General features: G+C 35.9%; 1 protein-coding gene across 2 annotated transcripts in view; it reads left to right on the forward strand.

Moving 5' to 3' along the window:
- ANO3 (anoctamin 3) overlaps positions 1-22313 on the forward strand; it is a 411475-nt gene that overhangs the window by 213477 nt on the left and 175685 nt on the right. For both annotated transcript variants that reach the window (XM_032359616.1, XM_032359617.1), the window contains 2 exons: positions 11942-12136; positions 13186-13257. In XM_032359616.1, the coding sequence (XP_032215507.1) occupies positions 11942-12136; positions 13186-13257 (267 nt within the window). The remainder of the gene's footprint in view (positions 1-11941; positions 12137-13185; positions 13258-22313) is intronic.

Raw genomic sequence — 22313 nt, forward strand, 5'->3', positions numbered from 1 at the left:
TATAGAAAGGGAGATGCTTCATGGCCCTGGAGCCCATCAATAATATTTCTTCTTGCACATATGAAAGCTATTATGCTACAGTAAAAGGAACATAGCTTGGGTATCCTATGGACTTGAATTCAATTCATAGATTTGGCAGTTAAGGCGCTGAATGTCTTTTATAAGTGTCTTTAATTAATCTTAGTTGTCTTATCTTAAATATGTATAATTAAAGCTTTCTTTCAGGATTATTTGAGAATTAAATATAACACCTGTCACAAAGGAATGCAAGGCTGGTTCAACAATCAAAAATTCATCAGCGTAATTTCCCAAACTAACAGACTCGACAGGAAAACTACCTGATATATGAACAGGCACAGAAAATATAATTCGACATCTATGTTGTTAAAAACTTCAGCAACCTAGGAATAGAAAGAAATGTCCTCTATTTGATATAGGGCATTTATAGAACACTTAATACATCTAACATTGTGCTTAACCATGAAAGACTACTTTCCCTCTAAAATTGAGAATAAGCAAGATTGTCTACTTTGACCTCTCCTACTTGATATTTGCATTGGAAGTACTATAAAGTAAAATGAGAATAGAAAAAGAAAAATTATTCAGTTGGAAAATAAGAAATTAAACTACTTTTATTTGCAGACAATGTGCTTGTCTATGTAGAAAATTCCAAAGAATCTGTAAATTTTTTCCTGGAACTACTAAGCAAGTTTGCAAGTTCACAGAATACAGTATCAATAAACAAAAATCAATTGCACTTCTATACATTAGCAATGCACAGTTGAAAACTGGAAAACTGAAATTTAAAAAGATATTACCTTTTTAAAAAAGCTCTAACAAAATGACATTGTTAGCTTTAAGTCTAATAAAATTTGTGCAGGATTTTTATGGAGAAAGCCAAAAAAATATGATGAACTCAAAGAAAAAATCTCAAGAAATCATCATACTGGCTTCATGGACTGGAAAACTTGATATAGTTAGGATATTAATACTTCCCAAAGTGATATAGAGATTTAATTCAATCTCAATTGTAATATCACAATTATAGATAAGTCAATTATCATTTATAAATAAGCTGATTCCAGAGTGTATAAGGTAAGGTAAAATAACTCAAATAACCAAGGCAATTTAAAAAAAGAACAAAGTGGGAGGACTAGCACTGCCTGTTTTTAAGATACACTATGAGGCTAGAGTAGTTAAGACAAAATGGTGTGGGTGAAGGAATAGACACATAATTAAAAACAGAATAGAAAATCTAGAAAGCAACCTAATAAGTATGGACAACTGATTTTTGATTAAAGTGCAAAGACAGTTGAATGGAGAATTAGACAGTCCTTTAAGGAATAGTTGACTATTAAAGAGCCATATGCCAAAAATGATTATTGTTTTATACCTCACACTGTATATAAAAAACTAACTTAAAATATATAATGGACCTGCATGTCAAATATGAAAGTATAAAAGCCTATAATAAAATGTTCATAACCTGGGGATAGGCAATGATTTTTTAGACATAGCACCAAAAACAGGATTCATAAAATTTAACTTCATTGCAAATAAAAACTTTGCAAAGGGCACTATTAAGGAAACAAAACAAGACAAAACAAAACCACAGACAGATATAAAATACTTGCATATCACATATCAAATGAAGGATTTATATCCAGAAAGTAGAAAAGATTCTCAAAACTTAATAATAAGACAAAAATGCAGTTAAAAAAAAAAAAGGACAGTATCTGAACAGGCTTCACCAAAAAAAAAATATATATATATATATATAGATAGATAGATAGATAGATATAGATGTAGATAGATAACAAATTGTAGGACATCCTCACAATGAAGTTACTACTTAGTATTTAAAGGAACAAATTTTTGATGCTTATAAAAATGGATGATTCTCACATGCATTTTCTTAAGTGAAAGAACCTAATCTTAGAAGTTATACAGTGTATGATTCTATTCATATGGCTTTCTGGAAATGGCAAAAAATAGAGGTAAAAAGAACAGATCATTCATTGTTGAAGATGGGTAATGGAGGACACTAAGCACAAATGGGTGGGACTAGAGAATTGATTAAAGTGTTGTAATTTTTCTGTATCCTGTCAATGAAATTGTTGTAAGAATGTCTGTTTGTGTCAAAACTCAAAAAACTTAACACTAGAAATGTTGACTTTATCCATGGATATTTTTTAAAAAGTAGATGAAGAAAAGAAAGAAAATAAGCACTTGGTTTATCCCTAAAAATACATATAGGTTTTATAATGAAAATAAAAAGTATTTGGAAAAAAGCAGCTGAGGTTTTATTGAACTCAAAACTCTGCAAAAATAGCATCATCTTCCTGTGAATAAAACCCATGATTTTTAAAATATGATTTTTTAAAAAATTGAAAGTCAAATGATATTAAATTACAACTTAAATTCTGACTTTCTGTAAAGTGACTATTACTGAGAAGAGTAGGTTGTAAATAATTGGTGGTAAATTCATTATTAGCCAACATAATAATTAAACATGATAATTAATACTAACAATAATACTTACTGCCATTATTATTTATCCTTTATCTTTTAAAATGGACTTTAAATAAAAACACCATAATACTAGTAGCTTAGATTTTCTCATCCTAAACTCACTGAAAAAAATATCCAGAATCAATACTATTTTCCTGTTTTTTTTCCTAGTATAACTACATTTTCCCATTCTTAAGCTTTTAAAATGGCTTTCAATTATAAATTCTCCAACTATGTTCAAAAGAAGTTGTGGGAATTGCCAGCCTTTGGCACGGTATGGTGAAACCCATCAGTAAAACAAAACAAAACAAAACAAATCAAAACAAAAAAACAGCAGCAGGTTTCAAGCAGTGGGAAGTTCTGTGGTTACAAATGTTCGTGGCAGGCTAAAAATATAGAACAGGTTGTATCCTGATGCTGTGCTGGTTAGACTAGTCATGCTTGTGTTTGGGTTCAGAGACTACACATCAGTTGCTTCTGGTTGAGTTACTGGTTTCACCAATGACAGTGTGTGGTTGGAACAGATGAGGTCAGATGTTTAGTCTTTCAAAATGCCATCATAGACCTGTGAGGTGTAGCGGGAGTCTTCAGATCTTCCCCTCTCCAAGGATAAGGTATAATCCAGGTCTTCTTGCTGACTCCATGCAGTTATGTGGAAACCCCAATCCCATCTCTGAGCTCTTCAGAGAGAAACCAGCAGTATTGATGCTGGCAGTCGTGTAAACATTGTAACCTTGTAGCTTGTCAGAAGTAATAGAAAACCTCAAATTTTATATCCTAATCCAAACCCAAGATTTGTTTTCATTTGGAATTGCCTTCCATGAGGCACGTAAGGAAGATCAGGAGTTTGGTTTTACCCCTGTACACACACCCAAAACAATGGGAAAAATCTCAGCTGCAGGTATATCTTGTATTTCTGCTTTTGTTCCCCCCCTCTCCATGCATTCTAAACAAAGGCCTTTTCATCACAGCACATTTCATAAATACCAAGAATCTCTATTACTCTTGGCTTCAATTGCTGTGAAAATCTATTTGAGTCCTAAAAGAGAAGCAAGGAAATGAATAGCCGTTGCGGGGAAGGAGTGGGATTTGGAATAGCTCCACTAATGTGTGGATCATTGTGTACAAAATAATAACGTCCATATTTATGACACTACCATATAAGCATTTAATTTAGAAAGAAATCTTACTTGTATTTCACACAGCATTATAGGTTATAGGTTGTATGAATATTGAAGTTTCAGAACCCTGTTTCATGAAGCATAAATATTTCTTGATGCCCTCTTGACATTTTAATCTTTACTGGAGCAGCGAGTTTTATCTCTTTGTTCACTGCTGTGTCCCATTTTCTAGAAGGAATATCTAACATCTATGAGAATGAATAATTGTCACATGAAGATATTCACTGGTAAACTCATTAACAGACCCTTCGGTCTTTCTTTTTGTAAATGTCTGTTTGCAGACACAGTGCCACGTGCTGAATGTGTGTCCATGAACAAGGCTTGTCCTCATGGAGCTCCCTGTGCAGCTAGAGAGACTCTATGTTAAATAGCAACCTCATAAATACATAAATGCAAATGTGAAATTCTGTTAAAGTAAAGTATGTTGTGTTGTTCTTTTTCTTGTTTTAGAGAGAGAGATAGAGAGAGCATAAGTGGGGTGGAGTGCAGAGGGGAGGGGGAAGGAGAACCCCAAGCAGGCTCCCTGTCCAGTGTGGAGCCCATGCAGGGCTCGATCTCACAACCCTGAGATCATGACCTGAGCCAAAATCAAGAGTCGAAAACTCAACCAACTGAGTCATCCAGGCGTCCCAAAGTATAAGTTTATAAGAGGACTTACAGTGAAGAAAATGAACCTATTTGGGTGGGCTTGTCGACTTGGAAGTTAGACTCTAGACAAGAGTACACACAGATAAAGATTAAAAATGAGGGCTCTGATGTCACCTTCAGGACTTTTGAAATGTATTTCAATAATTTATAAACTCCTTCTTAACTCTCTGCCTTTCTTACAGTGTCCTGTCTTGCAGTAGACTTATTAGAGAGCTTTTCTTATTCATACTTATTAATATATTTTAATTGAATGAGATAAATTTTTATTTTACAAATTACTCTTATTTAAGACTGAGTGTATGTTGTTTACTTTTGTCTCCTGCACAGTCTTGCACATAGCAAGTCAGATTCCCTTTCCTCCAGCTATATTATCTCCAGGTTCTTACGTCTGCTTCCTGTTCCTGTTCAGCAGGCCTGTGAGTGATAAAGGCTTCTGGCCCTTGTTAGTTGTAAAGAATTTCATCAACATCTATTGGTTTCTCTTAGTTCTGCTCACCCCTTTGTAAATTAAAAAAAAAAATATATATATATATATATATATACATACATATATATATGTATGTATATATATATATATATATATAAAACTTGCTTCAATTACTGTGAGTTAGCCATACCTATTCTATGAGGACTCTGATACAAGAGACATAGATTTATTTCCTTGTTCCTAGTGAGAGTAAAACTGAAAAATGAGTGAAGAGCAAACTATTGTAAATAAAGATGTTTCTGAGTAAACAAAGAAGTTCTATGTTTTATAGCAAAGAGTGGAGGCCTCGATGTCAGATGGACCTGGTTTGTTCCAGGCTCCAGAACTTCCTACCTGTGGAACTAGAGACAAGTTACTGTGGTCCTTTGCATCTCAGGATTCTCACGTGTAAAGTGGAGATGAGAATTCATAACAGGACTAGTATGAGAATTACTGATAACATATAGTATGCAAGAGCATACTATAGTGCCAAGAGGCACTTTGTAGGCAATCAGTAAATGGTGTTTTTTATTACTAGCAATAACCTCCACCAAAAAGGGCACACTCAAGCAACAAATCAGAAATGTTCCTTTGAAGACAACAAAGCTACAGTGGTTTTGATAAGGAAGAGAAGAAGAAAATTCTGAGTGTGTTTTTTTTTTTTTTTTCCCCAATGCTTACTATTTAGATAAATATGCTTTGGTTTTATCTGCTATTAGAGGAAAGTGTATTTGGATTTTATAAAATAAAATGACATGCTGAGACCATTACCCATTCTCGGGCCATCAATTCTAAAATATTTCGGAGAAAGGTGTAAGTTTTACTAAACTACAGAATTCATCTTGAGATTATAGCAAGAGTCAGACAATTACATTTGTTATGGACAAAACTTATTATGGACATAATGTAAAATCCATTAGGTCATAATATCATATTATTTTGCTACAAATCTTCCAAAAATTCTTCTAACAATTTACTTGATAGAATTTTCTGAGTTAGTTCTATAAAAAAATTTTTTTTTTCATATGAGACCTTAAGATGAGTTAGTTTTTCTTGAGGAGAAATTTTACTGAAAGAGTAGATCTTTTGAAAATCTGTGTTTTGCGCTAACAAAACCAACCATTTTGGTGCAATTTGATGGCTCCGTAGGTTGAGTGTTCAACCCTTGGTTTCTGCTCAGGTCATGATCTCATGGGTTGTAATATGGAGCCCTGCATAGGACTTTGCACTCAGAGGGGAGTCTGCTTGAAGATTCTCTTCCTCTGCCCCTCTCCCTACCCCCCAAATCTCTCTCTCTACAATAAATAAATATATCTTTAAAACGAAAGAAAATCATCTTTTTTTCTTCTCTCTCTCCACTTGTCTCTTTGAAGTTTCCTAAGGATTGTTTTTCCAATTAAAATTCTACATCAACTCAGAGCCCATTGAGTTTAAATGGTACCTGAATGGCAACTTTTCCTCTTTTGGTGCCAGATGTCTTATGTGAATGCATTTCTAGAAGATATCTTATTTGCAATTGCGACTCTGGGACCTTTGTTTATACACGAGTGAAATTGTCATTTCATTTGATCCCTTTAAATATGTCTGCATTTATGAAGTGCTCTTAGAACAATTGGAAGTAATTAATTGTCACTTGAGAAAAATCTATTCTAAATATAGGAAATGACACATATTCTGCAGGTTATAGATTTATGCTTGAACTCATGAGCTTCATATGCCTACCAAAATTGACATGTTACTATTATCTCTTTTCTAGTTATTGGCTTTAAAGGAGTAGTTATTATTCAAGGGTATCAGGTGAGCCAACAAGGAAAAAAATGGAACTTTAGAATGTTGAAGAAATAAACTCTTATACTATGGAGGTAGCTGGTGTTAATCATGCTGTGCACAGAACAGATACCGTTAGTTATGCTCAGCAGAATGGGAGAGCATTTCATGTGAAACTTTGAAAAGAAATTTTGTACTCTTTATTTTTTTTTAAGATTTTATTTATTTATTTGAGAGACAGAGAGATAGAGAGGGAGTACACAAGCAGGGGGAGTAGCAGGCAGAGGGAGAAGCAGACTCCTCACTGAGCAAGGAGCCCGATGCAGGACTCTGTGTGGGATTCAATCTGGGACCCAATCTGGGACTCGATCCCAGGACCCTGGGACCACGACCCGAGCTGAAGGCAGATGCTTATCCAACTGAGCTACCCAGGTGCCCACTTTGTACTCTTTAGAACGTTAGGACATCAGACTTTCTGTTTAAATTGTATAAGTTTCTAGCAAAGATGATCTGTATAAGAGCTTTGGAGACAGTTCAGAAAATGAGAGAGAACTGCTTTGAAGATGTATAGGAAGAAAATGCAGAGCTTTGGGAAGGACATTTGTTTCATCGTCAACATTTCTTCCCCAGTTTTCTTTAAGTGTTGCATTTGACAAATATTTTCAGCAATTATGTTATTCATGGAGAGTTTTCTACCTTATGTGCATAATCCTTTGAAGAAAATGTATTGAACCCAAGAATTATAAATAAAGACAGAGAAGCAGGAGTAGGAATATGCCAAAAAGAATCCACTCATATTACCTTCATAGACAGGACTTCACTGGCATTGCCACCTGGATTAGGAGTGTTTCTTGGATCGTTTTATAATGTGCTGGTATTTCATATTGTTTTTTAGAATGAAATCTGTTTTTATGTATCTCCTTCCCCTGTGAGTGAGCACCATGTTATGCTCAACACTGAGTCAAGGCCTGGCCCAGATAAAGAACTCAAGAATTGTTTGAAATTATTATGTAAATGATTAAAAAAAATGAATACAAATCAGTCTTAAAAATAAAAATTGATACCTATGTTTTATAACTCAGTTACATACATTGTTAACTCACAGCAGATTAAATATTATTCATATAAATATTAATATTTATATGAATATTATTAATTTTATATTAATATTATAATTATATAATATTATTTATAAATATTATTTATAATTTATATTACAATCCATTATACAAATTATATTATACAAATTATATTATAATTTATATAATTTATAGAAATTTATATAATTTATAAATTATATAACATGTATTATATATTATTTATGAATATAATAATATTTATATTATATGAATATTATTTATAAATATAATAATAATTATATTATATAAATGTTGATATTTATTAATAAACAAATATTAAATATTATTCTATTCTTTTATAGATGCACATAAGAAATACAGTTTTATAGATAGTATGGGTAGATATTCCCTATTAATACCAAGCAGCTCTTGTTCATTTTCCAACAAATTATATTCCACAGTTTGTTAAGACTGTGGATATAGAATTACAGGTTCTGAGGTTTGCTTTAGCTCTGTGGTTTCTACATTCAGAGCTCTCTGCTGAAAATGTGTGTGGTATTTATACCAAACGAAACCATGGCAATGAACCATGTAGGATTGGGTCTCATGGGGATCCATAGAGCATTCTGAAAAGATCATAGGCTTGGAATCCCATAGTTTATAACTTTAACATTCAGTTCTGCCAGTTGCTAGATAGATGAACTTGAGGAAGTAAATATCTAAACCTCTCCCAGTTTCCTTCCCATGTAGGGTAGGCATTGTTTAAAAATATTTTATGAATTTTGGCAAACACAATTATTCAAGGAAATAAAATAAGATATAAATCCGTGAGAAATAAAGGGCAAATAAATGCATATATAAATAAAACAATGCCTCAAAGAACAGTAGCTAATTTTTTCCCAACCTAGACTGCAGCAGTAATTCCTTTATGCCTCTTTGTCTTACTAGGCCACAGTTTTGGGGTTTTGTTTCAGCTCTCTAAATACATTGCAGTCTTCCTACCTCATGACTTTCATACATGTTGTATCTTGTCTTAAAAGCACTTCCCACAAACACACATGCACACACATTACCATAACACAAACATATGTAAGCATCTTTCTATAGAGTAGGTTCTTCATGGTTTGGGGTTTTTTGTTTTTTTTTTTTTTTCCGGCCTGATATGTCACTTCCTCAGAGAAAATGCCCCTAACCACTTCTTAAAGGAAGTCACATTACATAGAAGTACTTGTATGGACTCTGAAAAACAATTCGAGGGTTTTCAAGGGGTGGTGGGTGGGAGGTTGGGGGAATCAGGTGGTGGGTATTAGAGAGGGCATGGATTGCATGGAGCACAGGGTGTGGTGCAAAAACAATGAATACTGTTACGTTGAAAAAAATAAATAAATCTTTAAAAATTTTAAAAAAAAGAAGTACTTGTATTTTCACAGTATTTCAGGCAATTTACATGTATATACTTATTCTTTTTGTTTGTTTCCTTGTTTGGTCAGTGTCTGAGTCTCAACTAAAATAGAAGTCCCTTGAGGCCAGGAATTATTGTCTTCCTTACTCACCACAGTGTCAGCAGAGTGCCTTCAGAGAGCACAGGCCCAGTGAGTGTCTGTTGACTGCCTAGGTGAATACTGGAAGAATCAAATGACAGAAAACACTGACATTGGTGAGCATAATTAAGTTAGTCTCACCCCATGCTGGTTTGTAAATTAGTATCTACTGATTCAGTAGTCATCTTTCACCCAAAGAAAAGTTGAAACCTTCACTCCTGTTTGAATATTGTAAGAAAGGGAAATTTAGAAGTTGCTCCTTTTGGAAGCTACATGTTGGTGTCAGTGGATTAAGGTGAATACAGTATTATTATAAAGTTCCCATCGAGCCATTTCTCTGGGGCCAAGGGTCATTTCTCTTTCAGTCAACATCTTTGTCATCAACAATCACTGTCTTCTATCTATGCAACTTCCCTCTCCCCTACTCCACCCCCAAATATTTATTCGGAGTAAAAGGCTCCTCTCCACCAGGGTCCAGAAACAGAAAACTGACCATTTAATATCCTACATAGATATTTCTTAAAAGAATGTATCGATCATATTAAGAAAGATTAATAGGCATAGAAATGTACTAGGACAGATTTGCCCTGTGTCATTTCTTGGATGTAGTATAGAAAAAGCTAGTTGGTCTTTAAGGGGAATTGTCTGGTATGTTTGTGGTTTTCAGTATGCTTTCTGTGGACCTTGGGAAATTCCTCTTCAAGGAAGTATTTTCTTGTCAATACAAGGTCCCAGAAAGCTAAGTGACTGGGTATTATGCTTCTAGTCAATTCATAGTTCTTCCTTGCATCTCTTTCTAGTTCATATTCTATGTATACAATGAGACTTAATATGAAAATACATAGTTTTATAAAACCAAAAGATAGAAGCCCACTCCTATGTTTATCTGAATTTCTTTTCTTTTTTTTTTTTTATAAGATTTTATTTATTTATTTGACAGACAGAGATCATAGGTAGGCAGAGAGGCAGGCAGAGAGATTGGAAGGGAAGCAGATTCCCTGCTGAGCAGAGAGCCGGATGGGGGCTCCATCCCAGGACCCTGAGATCATGACCTTAGCTGAAGGTAGAGGCTTTAACCCACTGAGCCACCCAGGTGCCCTGAATTTCTTCTTTTCAACCATATCTTGTTTCAGTAGAACTTCTTTCAAAAATTGTTTTATTTCTTTTTTCAGTATTCCCATTAGTTCCAATGGGCAGTATACATTTGTACCTCTGCTTGTCTTTACTTGAATCCGTTTATTTGAAGAGCTACTTAGAAACTTTGAGTTAATTTATAAACTGACTATAAAATTGAGTAGTTAAAAAATTACTAACATGAGCAATTTGAGTGGATTTTGGTTAAATTTGTTTATATTCTAAATATAATAATTACTGAAAATGTACCTTTTCTCTGTCTTTACCCCTTGTCCATATCTATTATGACCCAGATTCTACTCTGTCTCAAAATTGAAATTAAAATGAGTAACTGCAAAGCAAAAGCTTCCTTAATTGAATGTGCTATGTACTAATGCATTGGTACTATCCCTTTCACTTTTCAATCACTCCCTTAGAAATTTACCTTAATACAGAGAATCAGCATGTGGGCAGGAAGGCTAGTGGAAACTAGTGGAAACTTTGTCTATCTGCCATCTTTGAGTTCGGCCATCTCTGTGCTCTTTCTGTGTTTTAGTCTCTATTGGTATGGACTTCGCTAAATGTTCTTTACATTTCAGTGTCTGTGAGTTTGGGGGAAAAGAGATGGAGTTCAGGAGTTTTGAACTAATTTATAGATTCACCCTGATGTGGTGGTTTTAGCTTGGGATAGAAAATCTTATCTGCTTATTTATCTGTGTGATATAAATCATGTTACTTTTCCTCTCCAAGTCTCAGCTCCCCACAGCTAATAGAAATAACAATGCCTGCTCTATAAGATTGTTGGAAAGTCAAATGTAATATGTATTTGTTCAAGGAAGAATAGAGTACAAAGAAGGGCTCTATTTAGTAAATAGCAATTTGAACGTTTATGTATTGTTTCATTTATTTTGCCACTTTGAGAATTAAATGGTTAGATGTATCCAAAGACAATCCAAATGATTGTTCTCATAACTTCCTAAATGAATTTCACCACTTGTTGTTGTTGTTGTTGTTGTTGTTTTTATACAAACTCTTAAAAATTACGAAAGCACAGGAAAAAAGATGGCAGGATAAGTCAAATAGGAAAAAATGCAAAAGGTCAACTTTTATCACAAGAAAGTATTCAATGTTATATCTTACCATGATGTGAATCTTGAATCATTACATTAAACATTTTTCTTGTGAGAAAAAAAAATGATGAAAGGTCAACTGGAAAAGAAGCTATTTATTCCTCTGGACTATTTGACAAAATTCTCACTTTCCCTTATAAAATATGAACAAAACAAACTCAATTAGTTCAAGTCTCTAGATGGTAGTTTTTTGTTTTTTGTTTTTTTTTAAGATTTTTATTTATTTATTTGACAGACAGATCACAAATAGGCAGAAAGGTAGGCAGAGAGAGAGAGGAGGAAGCAGGCTCCCTGCAGAGCAGAAAGCCCTACTTCGGGCTCGATCCCAGGACCCAGGGATCATGACCTGAGCCACAGGCAGAGGCTTTAACCCACTGAGCCACCCAGATGCCCCTAGGTGGTGCTTTTCAAAAATACTTTCCTGAAACAGCCACCACAAGAATTAAAATTATTTGTTGACTTTTGCGGAGTATATACTTCTTAACTCACCATTTTGAATTTGCAGGTATGAATGTAAGCAAGAGTGAGATAACAAAGGAAACTTCGTTGAAACCATCCAGGAGATCCCTGCCTTGCCTCGCCCAGAGCTACGCCTACTCAAAGAGTTTGAGCCAATCTACCTCACTCTTTCAGTCCACCGAGAGTGAGTCTCAGGCTCCCACTTCTGTAACCTTCATCTCCTCGGACAAAGCAGAGCCAGGTGAGCAGCTATTCCTGCTTTTTTTGTTCAACTTGCAAAAAATAAGTGTTTTCAAACCGTTCCTTCCTTCCTTCATCTATTTTATTAGTCCTTACAGAACTCATTAGCTGGAAGGCTGGCTTAGAAAGGAGAACATTTCACCCGTCAGACAGGAGACATTTGTTGGCTAGCTGTGTTTTCACGTCTTTCTTGCCTTGAAAGAAGCCAACCTTGTGGGAACCTGGAGCTCGTATTTCCTGTTTGCAGGAGAAGACGGACCAGCTACCTGAATTTCTGTCTCATCATTTCTGGAGAGAGCCTGTAACCAGTAACTGAAGAGAGTATGTCAGCAGTACTAAACTCAGTTTCCTAAAAAGAAAGACCAAAGATTTTAAGTAATATTGACAATTAAAGCAGTGAAGATTTGACTGCAGAAAGATGTGGTTGGACAATTATTAGCAATCAAATGTTGGCACGAAAGCCTTAGAACAAAAGGGCTGAAATACAGGGAAGTTCCAGCTGGATGCCACATTAAAGACACTTTGTGGCTGCCCTGGGCACTTTCTGCACACATCTGCCCATCTGAGACATCATTATGCTTTTAGACAATTCCTTTTCACAAAGCCAGGAGTCAAAATACAACCCAGCCCCCTATCATTCAGTAGATGAGGTGTGTTTCTATTTCCCCATCTGTCTGTAAGTTGCTTTTTTGTCTGAAGAGAATGCATTCCTTTATGATTCCTTGGGGTTGTTTCTTCCTCTGGATAACTTGAAAATACCAAGATTCTCTTTTCAGTAACACTGTGAAATCACTGCTAATTATAAATAAGAGTTTACATCCATGTCCAATAAGAAAAGTGACTAATTATTCAAGAGGATGAAGGTACTGAAATATAATAGAGATGTATCTTGCCCTTATTGAGTGAAATTTTAAATAACTAATTTCAATTCATTAACTTAAAATATTCCTTTATGCTTGGCCATCAGTCACAGTCATTTTTCTAAATGTTAATGTTTTTATTTCCAAAAACTATGAATGTCGATGTCTTTTTTTTTTTCTCCCCCTACAGTTAATGCTGAGGAGGATAAAAAAGACTCTGTGCTCAAATGCTCTTTTGCTGACCTCAGTGACTTTTGCTTGGGTAAGTAGGTTTCGAGTATTTCCTTATTCCTTTACCCCCTCTCCAAAAGTAAGCTGTCTTCTTCAAATCTAGAATATTATTTTTTAAGAAAATAATACCTGTTTGGTCTTTAATATTTGATGGATGAGTGTAATATCCTCAGGTTAAAAAATGATTAAGGTATTTTATGCACAGTTTGAAATTCAAGTGATACAAGATTTATAATGAACAACAATCTCATAACCAAAAACGTTTAACACTTTCTGCTGTTGAGCTTTTGGAAATATCTTTCAATTCCCTATGAATAAGCACATTAATTCTGCTATTTCTAGATTTATTAAATTTCAGCAGTGTCTGTTGACCCCACTGTGGTGTTAGATGAAGATTTAGCTTATTTACATAACCCTTCAATTTTTCATAGTTACACTATCATTTAAATTTTAAAACCTCTCTGCTGATTAAATTTGTCGCTTTAAATAGCATATTTACACCTTTATATCATGTTCTATCACATTTTAACAGTATTTTTTACTCTCCACTTGGCAAATGTAGTATTACTATGAAAATAATGCTTTTGACAGTCACAGGATGACTTCCTTTTCTATAGTTAAAGTTGTTATGACCTCTCTGCCACTCTTACATAGTCCTAGAGTCAAGGTCAAATTGATTCCGCTTTCCAACTCTCCATCAATTACTCAAAATCATGGCACACTAAACTTACTTTCTTGTTTATGCCACTAACTTTTGTTAGTTTTATTTTCCTAGATTATCTGTGTATTTTTTTCTTGGGAGGAGAAAATATCTCACCTTCTGAATATTCCCATCTGTTCCAGATTCTAATTTTTATATCCTTTACTTCATTCTTCTTCTTTAAGAAATTCTTGGTATTCACTGACTTTTCATTAGATATCTAGATACCTGGGTTAATGCCAGTTTCTACTGTACCACGTATTCCTCTTCTTAGTTTTCAACCTCATTTTTTTCCCCACAGTGTATCCTTAGGAAACTACCTCTGAGGGTCGCCTAGGTGGCTCAGTGGGTTAAAGCCTCTGCCTTCAGCTCAGGTCACGATCCCAGGGTCCTGGGATGGAGCCCCACATTGCATAGGCTTTTTTGCTCAGCCAGAGAGGCTTTCTGCCTTTCTGCCTACTTGTGATCTGTCTGTCAAATAAATAAATAAAATCTTTTAAAAAAAAAATAGAAAGTAAGAAAGAAACTACCTCTGAAGGCTCATGTGAGATGCAGACTTTCTAAGTTATTGTATGTCTGAGATAACTTCAGTTCACTCTTACATTTCATTGTATTTTATAAAGTCCTAAGTTGAAAATCATTTTCCTTGAAATCTGGAGACTGGATTCACTATTACCTAGCATCCATTGTTACTGCTAAAATTCCAACTGCTATCTGATTCTTGTTCTGTTGTCATTGAATTTTTTTTTCTTCTCTCTGTGCATTTTTATTGTCTTTATTTTTTGTGTTACAGAATTATACAGCATTATGTTTAGGTGTGTGTGCATGTGTGCATTTTCTTTTATCTCATGATTTTGGTTTCTGCCTCAGTTCTGGAAGATTTCCTACACTTTTCTTCCAAATGACTTTTCATTTCTGTGTGTGTGTGTGTGTGTGTGTGTGTGTGCATGTGCGTGTATGCGTTGGGGAGAGGGTAAGATCATATATGTATATTTGATTTCCAAGTCTTTTTTTGTTTTCAGAATGTAACATTTTCAGGGTATCTGTTGTATTTCATGAACATAACATCTCTAATCTCTCTAATTACACTTGTGATTTCTTAAGTTTTTCTTTGTTTTTGTTTTTTTTTAAGTTTTAGTCTGTTGTTCCAGTGATCCATTTTCCTGCGTGCTTCTATTAGTCATTCTCTTTTAGGCTGTAGGATTTCCAACAATTTCTGGTGATCTTTGGTCATCTGCTTACATTTAAGAAAAAAACAACAGGAAGGCTGAGTCAGAGTTCTGGGTACTTGCAGACGTCTCAGGGAAGGAAAGCTCTCACTACAGAGTGAATGGCTAAGGAGCCATTACCTAGGTGATCTACCCAATCTCAGATCGAAGACTGTACTCCAGAGTGCTGATTCCCACATTACTGCTTTTGTGCTTTGTATTTCTTTCTTTTTTTTTTTTTAAATTTTTTATTTTATTTTAAACATGTATTTTTATCCCCAGGGGTACAGGTCTGTGAATCGCCAGATTTACACACTTCACAGCACTCACCAAAGCACATACCCTCCCCAATGTCCATAACCCCACCTCCCCTTCTCCCAACCCCCCTCCCCCCAGCAGCCCTCAGTTTGTTTTGTAAGATTAAGAGTCACTTATGGTTTGTCTCCCTCCCAATCCCATCTTGTTTCGTTGATTCTTCTCCTACCCACTTAAGCCCCCACGTTGCATCACCACTTCCTCATATCAGGGAGATCATATGATAGTTGTCTTTCTCCAATTGACTTATTTCGCTAAGCATGATACGTTCTAGTTCCATCCATGTTGTTGCAAATGGCAAGATTTCATTTCTTTTGATGGCTGCATAGTATTCCATTGTGTATATATACCACATCTTCTTGATCCATTCATCTGTTGATGGACATCTAGGATCTTTCCATAGTTTGGCTATTGTGGACCTTGCTGCTATAAACATTCGGGTGCACGTGCCCCTTTGGATCACTACGTTTGTATCTTTAGGGTAAATACCCAGTAGACCCCGGGGGGAGGGGCCGGCTCCCGGCAAGCGGCGGCGCTTTGTATTTCTTTTGATAAAAAGTTTGTGCTTGCATGTTTTATTGTCAGACCTTCAGTTTTCTTCAGGTTTTCACTTCTAAATCTCACTCATATCTTTGTCTACCTGCCATCTTTGAGTTTGGTCCTCTCTAGGATGATTCACTGTCTTCCTGCCTCTGCACAAAATCAAGGCTAAACTACATGATCAGGGCACCTGGGTGGCTCAGTGGGTTGGGCCTCTGCCTTTGACTCAGGTCATGATCTCAGGGTCCTGGGAATGAGTCCCACACTGAGCTCTCTGCTCTGCAGGGAGCCTGCTTCCTCCTCTCTCTCTCTGCCTGCCTCTCTGCCTACTTGTGATTTCTCTCTGTCAAATAAATAAATAAAATCTTTTTTAAAAAAAAAAGATTAAACTACATGATCAGTTAACACTCTTACATCAGAATTTTACATTCTAGAAAACTACTGTAGGCCTGTATCTTTAGAAAGTATTTATTATCATGTTAAGTCTCCAGAGCAAGGGACAACAAATGTACTTGAAAGCTCATTCAGCCATCTTGATCTTTGTTTCTTTATTCTACCAACAAGTTGATGATACACAGCTCTTCAGTGTGATACTTTGGTGTATAAGCCTGTGTAGCACTTTGTTGTATAAGCTATATAAGCCTATGAAACCTGTACAACACTTATTTTAGAGACCTGTTATAGAATTTTACATCTAAAAGTCTATTCCAAAAAATAGTGTCAGAAATTGAAAAATAATTTTCCTCACAGCTGCCTTAACTTAGGAACAGAGGAAAATTCAACATTATAGTAATTGTACTATAGTACATTTTGTGGCATATTTCTGGGTGGGGAAAAATAGCTTAAATATAAATGTAGACCTCCCCTCATTTTAGTTAAAAATGTATTGGAAAAGAGGCAGAAAGAAAGGAACAAACATGTTACCTAAGAGTGTGTATCTTCATGTGGTACGATTATTTGTGGTTTCTTCTTGTTGTCTGTGTTTTCTTTCCCCCCCAAACAATATATACAAATATTATATAATAAGAATATGTAAAGAATAAATTTACATCAGAATTTTTTGTAAGAAAAATTGTTCATATTTCTGTCAAAATAGCATACGTTCAATGGAGAGTTTTCAGAATTGAAACTTGAAAGTGGTGGATAGTCACCCAGTATTTGGAATAACAGTAATATTGAAAGATTCTGTCTTGACCCTCGGTTTGTAGTCCATATAATTTTTACTATTTTTCCTATAAACAGAGATAAGTTTATTCAACCTTCTCTCTTCCCTTTTGCTATTATCATGCAAGATTTACTTCATTTGAGTGAGATTTGCATTAAGATCTATAGCTTGCCAGACTTGGTTATGAGCAATGCCTTTGAACTTTTTTTTTTTTTTTTTTTTGGTAATTCATAAACTGATTAGAAAGAAAAGAAAGCCAGAATTTATCAAAGAGTAATATTCATCTGTTACAACGCTTATTTTACAAACTTAGAGTGAATTTATTTATAACCTTCAGAGGGTTAGCCCTGAGTTTTCAGCAGTGAACATTTCGGTGGCCTGACTGCACCACCTGCATCAGTGGTTGTCAACTCTGGCTATGCATTCAAGTCACCCGGGAGCTTTTAAACCTCTGAGTCTCAGCTCCCAGGAATCAATTTTACTTGGTCTAAGGAATGATGCATACTTTTAACTGTATCCCAGACAAATATTAAATGTAGCTAGAATTTAGAATTTCTAGCCTAGGGGCACCTGGGTGGCTCAGTGGGTAGGTATCTGCCTTCAGCTCAGGTCATGATCCCAGGGTCCTGGGATTGAGCCCCGCGTCTGGCTCCCTGCTCATTGTGGAGCCTGCTTCTTTCTCTGCCTGCTCTGCAAGCTGCTCCCCCTGTTTGTGCTCTGTCTCTGTCTCTCTTTCTCTGACAAATAAATAAACAAAATCTTAGGGGGGGAAAAAAAAAAAAGAATTTCTAGCCTAAAACATGTATCTTGATTTCTCTCTGAGGACATTGTTAGGATACCTTTTCATAATTTTTTAAACAATGAGCTGTATTATTTATCGTAGCACTCTGAATTACTGCAAATTAGTCATGTTTCTTACAATACTCACTTTTGTGTGTGTGACATCAAGACAGTGCTGGCTTATTAAGTTTCCTAATTAAAAGAAGACAGCCACCAGCAGTTTCATTTCATATAGAACATCAGTATCAAAGAGAACATTTCATTAGAACAAATACACTCAATCAGAGTACAAAGGTCTTTCCCATGGTAATTAATTCTGAAAGAGGTTACTATTATTACTTTTCTGATAAGACAAAAACAAGAACAAAAACCTTGTCCAAAATATCCATACGGTTGATGTAGTTTACATAGCCCTTTTCATAATAATTTTCCCACACTAATACTAGTTAATAACCTAACAATAACTCTAGCCATGCAAGCCTTTCCATTCAATTTTATGCATCTTATTTTTGATAGTGAAATAATCATGATAGTGTCATCACAAATGTTAACATTTTCTCTAAATGCTTAATGTAATTGGATGTCCTAACTCCATGAATGTTTCTCTCCTTATCATTCTAGTGTGTCCCAATCATCTGACACACTTGACCTGTGTTCCTCTCTTCAGGCATTGTACCTCACAGTCAATACTTTAGCACACCCAGCATCGATCTACCATTCATTCAACTTAGGAAATTGTCACAGCTTCTGAAGGGGTAAATATGCACACATGAGGTATTTCCTTTTACAGTGAATGTGAGAATGCAGCTCTGGCTGACTGTACCATCACAAAGCGTTCCAAGAATCCATCCTGGTGTAACACCTGGCTGGAAAGTACTCCTTTTGAAACAGCCGCATATCTAAGATGTATATGATTTTATCGCTTTTGAGAAGACATCAAGCAAAATGATGTCAAATATACCAAGAGTGTAATTAAATAAAGCATGAGTGTTTTAGCAATACATCCTTCCTTTTAAATTCAATGAAGTTACATTTTATAATTTTGCTTTTAGAGTGCCAACTGCCAGCTTCTAGCATTGGGTTGGTTAACAACCCAGTGTTGATTGTTGGTACTTGTTTTTAAGTACCAACAGGCCCTAATACAATTTTTGGAACCTGATGGATACATCAAATTAATGGCTTTTTTTTTCTTTCCAAGAGAAAGGGAGAGCACATGCACATGAGTGTGAGGGGAGGGGTAGAAAGAGAGGGAGAGAGAGAATTTTAAGCACATTCCACACACAGTACTGAGCCCAGTATGGGGCTTGGTCACAACGATCCTGAAATTATGGGTCCTGATCCTATGATTTGGATCCTGATCCATCCACCCTGATCCAAAATGAAGCATCAGACACTCAACCACCTGGGCCACCCAGGATCCCCCCGTACTTTTTTTTTCCCCCAGTGTACTACTTTGAACTGCCCCTTGAGACTATCAGTACTTTTTTTTTCCCCCAGTGTACTACTTTGAACTGCCCCATGAGACTATCAGTGCTGTGGCACAGTTAACTGCATGTAGTCAGTGTTTCATTGAGGATGAGTATACCTCATTGTTCAAAATGATAGCCATGGAGGAAGAAGCATTCGTGGTCCTGTTGATTCAGAGCTGGACATTTCCATTAAGACTGCCTCACAGGATATAACTGTAACATATTATGGATGAAATGTTGTTTTCCCAGCCAGACATTGGTCAAGTACCCATTCTTATATCTATGAGCTGTGTGACTGTGGCATATTATTTACCACTCTGAACCTCAGTAATCTTATAAATTGGAATTAATGATCCATACTTTGCAAGACGATTGAGTTAAATGAAGAGACATAACTCCATCACTCTCTTAGCACATCATAGAGATTCAACAAATACCTGCTCATTACTTTATTCACTCACTCATTAAGCTTATCTTTTACCCCAAATTTTGCTGGGCTCAGAGATATCTTCACTAACCATTATCACCAAAATGTGATTTTTATGGCAGAGTGGAATAACAAGGATTTACTGAGCACTTACTACACAACTCTGTGTCTGCCTTACCTCACTTAATTCCCTTAACCATTCTTTGGATTAGGTACTCTATGAGCCTCTTTTTATACCTGAGGAACCTGATTGGCCAAGAGATAAAATAACTTGCCAAATGCCATACGTCTTCCCAAGGAAGAGTTGAGATTTTTAACCCAGGAAGTCTTCCTCTTTCATCTTCTCCCTTAATCATCATAGTAGGAATCACAGTCCATGGAGATGAAAGGTGGTTAGTGATGTCCGTAGAATGCCAGCTCGGCAATGCTAATGAGAATGAGGCTGCGAGCAGCAAAAGATGGGGGTAACATTGCATGACATACTATATGTGGGAGATGACTGATTGAAGAAGGCTAATCGGGTTGGGAGTTTAGAATTCTATTCTTCCATTTTCTTCCTTCATTCTTTATATTGCTGTCTGTGAGCCTTTAAGTCTTCTTTTCTTTTCTTTTTTTAAGATTTATTTATTTTAGAAAGAGGTCGGGGGAATAGCAGGAGAGGGAGAAATCCTCAAGCAGACTGCCCGCTGAGTGGGGAGCCCAACATGGGGCTGGTTCCTATAATCTTCAGATCATGACCTGAGCTAAAATCAAGAGTCACTCAACTGACTGAGCCACCCATGTGCTCTGAATTCTACTTTTCATAGAACAGCTCACAGAGCCAAAACACCATTCTGCCTTGTGCCCTCAGCCACACAGACAGACACAGTCTCTCTCTCTCTTTCTTTCTCTCTCTCTGTCTCTGTCTCTCTCACACACACACACAGTTATTCTGGAAAGTGTCAGTCCATGTAATGGATTTTAAATACTGATGTGACGATACTCTTGTCTATCCGTCCTGGACGCCCTGCTATAATCATCCACCCTCTCTCTTGCTCGTATTCTGTAAAATGACAAGGACAGAGACACCCATATTAACAAGTGACTGATGGCTGAGTCTGCTCACACTCATGCTGCAGTAAAAACAGATAACTTTGAAGTAAAATAATCAGGGCTTACTAAAACCAACGTAACTTGAGTCCAACCAACTAAAATATACATCTCTCTAATCTTGTGAAGTCAACATTTCCTTAATGATATGAAGCGAGTCCCTTAGGAAGTGATTTATATTAGAGTGGTAAGAAAATTTGTTTTCTGTGAGCTTCATCGTTCAGCTTGCTGCAGTGTTCATTTTATTTCTTAAAACGGTTACGGTCAAATGAGTACGCAGTGATTTTGATTTCATTCTACGATACTTGATAATCTCCAATAATTTTTCATAGTTTTTTCAAATAGCATTTCCTATTAAGATGGCATTAAAAAAAAAAACAACTTCATAGTAATATTACCAGCCTATTTCAGAATCACAGAAATAAGGGATTTACACTGAAAGAACAGATTGTTTTCCAGGAGCGACAGCCTCACAGTCACTGTACATCTTTTCAGTTGTTAGTTAAACCCATTATGTAAGTCATTTGGGCTCAATTTTCCAATTATTTTCGGAACCTGACACTGTTGAGTAGTTGCTGCCACAAGCCTTGTCCAGTGTTTCAGTCTCTGGGTAGATCAGCATCATGACTTCCTTCCTCTGATGCTTGCCTCCTTATGATCTGTTTTCCATACAGCAGCTACAGGAAGCTTTCATAAGAGGGGAATGAAATATCATCATTTCTCTACTCAGTCCCTTCCTGGTTTCCCACTTCATGTAAAATGTAAACTCCTTACTGGAGCCTTCAGAGGCCTTACGAGGTCTGGACCTGCTCCAGCTCTAGACCATTTGCTAATGCTTCCTTTGACTCACAGAGCCTCAGCCATGCCAGTCCTCTTTTGTTCTTTGTTCGTGATAAGTTTGCTCTCATCTCAAGGCCCTCCACTGAGAGAAACCAGAGTCATACAAGCTTCACTTTGTGTCTTCTAATCTTGACTTAAGAGGTATTACTGGAAATTATAAGATTTATTTTTTTCCTCTTTCCATTTCCAGAGGACACAGACTTAGTCTTGTTGGTGCATACGGGCCAGAATCAAGAATAGTACTTAGCATGTGGTAGGTGTGCAGAGAGTATTTTTAGGGTCACTGAAAGGATAGATGAATAGATGAAATGATACTGACAGACATATCTCTGGAGAATCTACTCTCCATTACTCCTTTGCTTTCCATGATGTCATTCATTGCTGTGATTTTTCCCACTGGTTAGGAATCAGTGTTCCGTTATTTTTCTTAGTGAAGACCTAATCTAATTGTGTTACACTTTTTCATGTAAGTCATATTGACAAACCTTTTGTGGAGCATTTAAAGACCTAATAGCTATGACTCTTCTTAAATAGTAGGAGAATCCCTTTATAAC

The sequence above is a fragment of the Mustela erminea genome, chromosome 9, assembly GCF_009829155.1.
Source record: "Mustela erminea isolate mMusErm1 chromosome 9, mMusErm1.Pri, whole genome shotgun sequence".
Classification (NCBI taxonomy): Eukaryota; Metazoa; Chordata; class Mammalia; order Carnivora; family Mustelidae; genus Mustela; species Mustela erminea.